The sequence below is a fragment of the Ochlerotatus camptorhynchus genome, unplaced genomic scaffold (assembly GCF_037179485.1).
Source record: "Ochlerotatus camptorhynchus isolate MF236.1 unplaced genomic scaffold, CSIRO-AGI_Acam_v1.1 ptg000434l, whole genome shotgun sequence".
Classification (NCBI taxonomy): domain Eukaryota; kingdom Metazoa; phylum Arthropoda; class Insecta; order Diptera; family Culicidae; genus Ochlerotatus; species Ochlerotatus camptorhynchus.
Window position 1 is genome coordinate 7,679,962 of NW_027040920.1, and position 2,675 is coordinate 7,682,636.

Here is a 2,675-nt window from a genome sequence, read left to right on the forward strand (position 1 = left end):
CTTACCTAAGTCCATTTAGCCCCCCCCCCCTCCACACCATGAACGTAAGAATGTCTTTCCTTATACGACACTTACGAAAAGTTTGAAATTCCAGCTCCCCCCGCCCCCCTAAATGGGCTCGTATATATTGAATGATTCCTTAAACATAAATCTTGCAGTGTCAAACAGCATTTAAATATATTATGTTAAAAAAATTAAGCGAAAAAAAATGTCCCGATTTTGTCAGTGTCCCGTTTTTGTCAGCCCTAAATTCATCAGGGGGCTGACAAAAAACGGGGCATTACTGTATACATATGGCATCAACTTGGTGCCGATTCTCGATTTCTGAAGACAGGAAGCTTACATAGTACATCAAGTTTGTCGTCGTTGATCGCTTCTTAACAAATCCATGTTGAAAGTCCGATATCAGTGGTCGGGAGGTGACATACAGAGCTTTGTGAACCAATTGTTCGAACACTTTAGCTACAGCATAAATGATTAACAGCTGTAATTTGCAACAGCTTGATTGGTACCAGCTTTGAAGATCGGGGTGGTCAAGGCTAACTTCCACGCTTCGGGAAAGGTACTTTCACTGAGTGACCTGTTAAAAATAATCTTCAGCAGCGTCAGCAGTGAACCAGCACATTCTTTTAAAAACAACGGCGGTGTGTTGTCAGTGCCAGGCCCTTTCGAAACGTCTAAGTTTTGCAAAGCTAAAAATATTTTGTTCTGGCTCACAACTAGAGGTGGAATCTTAGCGGCGCCGGTGGTGTAGTGGAAAGCGTGATTACCTCTCACCCCAGCATGTTCCGAGGCATAACATCTCTGATCACGGCTTTCTTCGGAAGGGAAGTAAAGCCGTTGGTTCCCGGTTCATGAGTTGATGGGTCGATAGGTAGGGTCCAGGTGTGGGAGCTGCCTCCCTGGCGTCGGTAGTATTGGTGCTCAGCACGGAAAACAAGATCGACGGAAAACAAATCAAGGAAAAAAATATTTCTACGTAACTTCAGAGATAATACTAGAAAACCTGGGTAGGGTGTTTTAACATCTTCTTAAGATCTAGTTGTTGTAATTCAACCACATATGGAAATATTTCGATTTAAGCAAATATTGAACTAAGTCCACAAATGCTTATAATGATGGCTGGACATGCATTGCCACCGCCTTTTTTTCAGCACAAATCTCGAGTACTACTGAGACCAAGTGTATTTGATTGGTAGACCACGTTTGCTGCTCTGCTTGTAAATGCAATTAATGCTAAATCTTCAAGTAGCATCCTTATCTAATTCGCAGCAGCCAAATCCCTTTGCTTGTTCGGACAATGCCATACACTGCACACTGTACGATCGCAACCGTTGAGAATGTTGTAAATATTTTCTTCAACCGCAGCCGTACCAACTATCCGGGTAAACAACTGCACTGTTTCTATGTACAAAACAAGCACACTGACTCTGTCCGCCTAGTCTGCAACTACCCTGGAACGATACACGAGGAACATCTACCTACCTACCTGTTGGCTGGGTTGAGGAGCGTGCATTTCCTACTCAGTCTGAATGGTGCAACTTTCTAAACGAGTCACACCGCATACAGTCGCCTCTATCTGCCCTGTGTAGGGGACAACAGTCTCTCTGGTTAGAATAAATTAAACGAGATTAGAACTACCCACAGCAACTTTTTCAGCCGGGACCGAGGAACCGTTTCCTGCGAAATGAAATCGCTACTAATCTCGACGGTCACGGTCCTGCTCGGATCAACTTTGGTAAATTAATGTCTCACCCTCTTTGGTGATGGCAGCAACAGAGAGAAAGAGATAGCAAAACAAAAAAATGAATTCCATTTCTTTGCAGTTCAGTGGGTTTGCGACTGCGGCCGCCATCGTCGTACTGGTAGCGAACGGAAGTGATATCACAATCAATTTATCCGCCGAGTACAGCCACAACCGGTTGCTGAACGTGGTAAGCGATTCCGGAAACAATAATCCATCGGTGTTCGATTGGATCGGAGGCAATGGGGCGAACAAGGCGCCGCGGCTTTCCATCGGAGGTGGCAATCAGGGAAGCCATGGTGCGACGAGAGGTGCTGCTGCAGCCGTGATTGATGCACTGTGGAAGAGGGAAAGTTCCACCGTTTCCGGTAATGATCTTGATGAGTACGACGATAGTGGGGAAACTAAGGTGCCCAGTAGTACGGAAGGAGTGAGAGCGACAAGAGCGCCTAGTACGAGTAGCTTGTCCTTGTCGAGTGGCACAACGAGGACAACGTTGAACACTTGGTACGGAAAATACGTGACTGCTGCAATGGAAAATTCTGGTTGATAATTAAATCGAAATTGAACGGTATATGTACATTGATTGCTATTCTCAATATGAACCGAAATTCCTGTTCTAATAAGTTTTCAATATCATCAAAATACACCACTTTTATGATGACAGGAATATTGTACATTGATTCGTAAGCTCTGCGTGGTGGTTTTAGAGCAATGATGAATTATTCAATGACAATTTCTTTTAAGGTGTTTGCATTTAGAGTCCTTTTTCTTATCACGCTTCGCAATTTCATGAGCACAAATCTTAAAATATACTAGGTTTATAAATATGGAAATTTCAGACATTGCTTGCTTCTCCACAGCAAATAACAAGTAGCATTATCCCAGCAAGGCATTACACTTCGAATAATGTGCACTGCCGTACTGGGAG

General features: G+C 43.7%; 1 protein-coding gene across 1 annotated transcript; it reads left to right on the top strand.

The window, feature by feature from the left end:
- Positions 1-1,545: 1,545 nt before the first annotated feature.
- LOC135711574 (uncharacterized) lies at positions 1,546-2,308 on the top strand. The gene is made up of 2 exons (XM_065234447.1): positions 1,546-1,738; positions 1,827-2,308. Exons 1-2 carry the CDS (start codon positions 1,688-1,690, stop codon positions 2,292-2,294), a joined length of 519 nt encoding a protein of 172 aa, XP_065090519.1. The 5' UTR covers positions 1,546-1,687; the 3' UTR covers positions 2,295-2,308.
- The last annotated feature ends 367 nt before the right edge of the window (positions 2,309-2,675 follow it).